This window comes from Corvus brachyrhynchos, unplaced genomic scaffold, assembly GCF_000691975.1.
Source record: "Corvus brachyrhynchos isolate BGI_N302 unplaced genomic scaffold, ASM69197v1 scaffold197, whole genome shotgun sequence".
Lineage (NCBI taxonomy): Eukaryota > Metazoa > Chordata > Aves > Passeriformes > Corvidae > Corvus > Corvus brachyrhynchos.
Window position 1 is genome coordinate 472,447 of NW_008239108.1, and position 570 is coordinate 473,016.

Sequence of the window (570 nt, forward strand, 5' to 3'; positions counted from 1 at the left end):
CCGCCAGGCACTTCCTGGCAGGCTACTGGGGTCCCCCCGCACGGTGTAGGATACTCGGGGAGGACATGGGGCAGTGTCGGGGAATCCCCAGGCCCACAACAGGGACCCCCTCCTTTGCCCCGGGGCGTCGGGCTGTTCCCAGGCGGGTGTCGGGGTTCAGCCCTCACTTCCTGTGCCCCGGGGTGTCCCCAGGAAGGTGTTGGGGTGCAGGGTCCCGTGGCACTGCCGTGGGGTGTCGGGGTCCCTATGGTGGTGCTGTGGGGTTTCGAGGAGCCCCAGGCGGGTCCTCCCATTATCCCCCCTTCCCGCAGACAGCCGGGACGGGACCCTGAAGCTGATCCCGGGCTCGGGGCTCTCAGGGTGCGGGGATCCCCCCGGGGGGTTCCACAGGATGTCGGGGTGCCCCGGGGGATGGTGTGGAGTGTCGGGGTCTGTAGGGTGTCGGGGTGCCCCCGGCAGGTCCCGCAGGATGTCGGGGTGCCCCGGGGGGGGTTCCGAGGGATCTCGGGGTTCAGCCCCCCCGTTTCGCCCCCGCAGACAGCAAGGCAATCGTGGACGGGAACCTGAAGC

The 570-nt window shown here is 70.5% G+C and overlaps 1 protein-coding gene across 1 annotated transcript in view; it reads left to right on the forward strand.

The window, feature by feature from the left end:
• The window catches only part of LOC103619221 (filamin-C), a 32,114-nt gene that overhangs the window by 2,498 nt on the left and 29,046 nt on the right, over positions 1-570 (forward strand). The window contains exon 2 of the mRNA XM_017739389.1: positions 538-568. Within this exon, the coding sequence (XP_017594878.1) occupies positions 538-568 (31 nt within the window). The remainder of the gene's footprint in view (positions 1-537; positions 569-570) is intronic.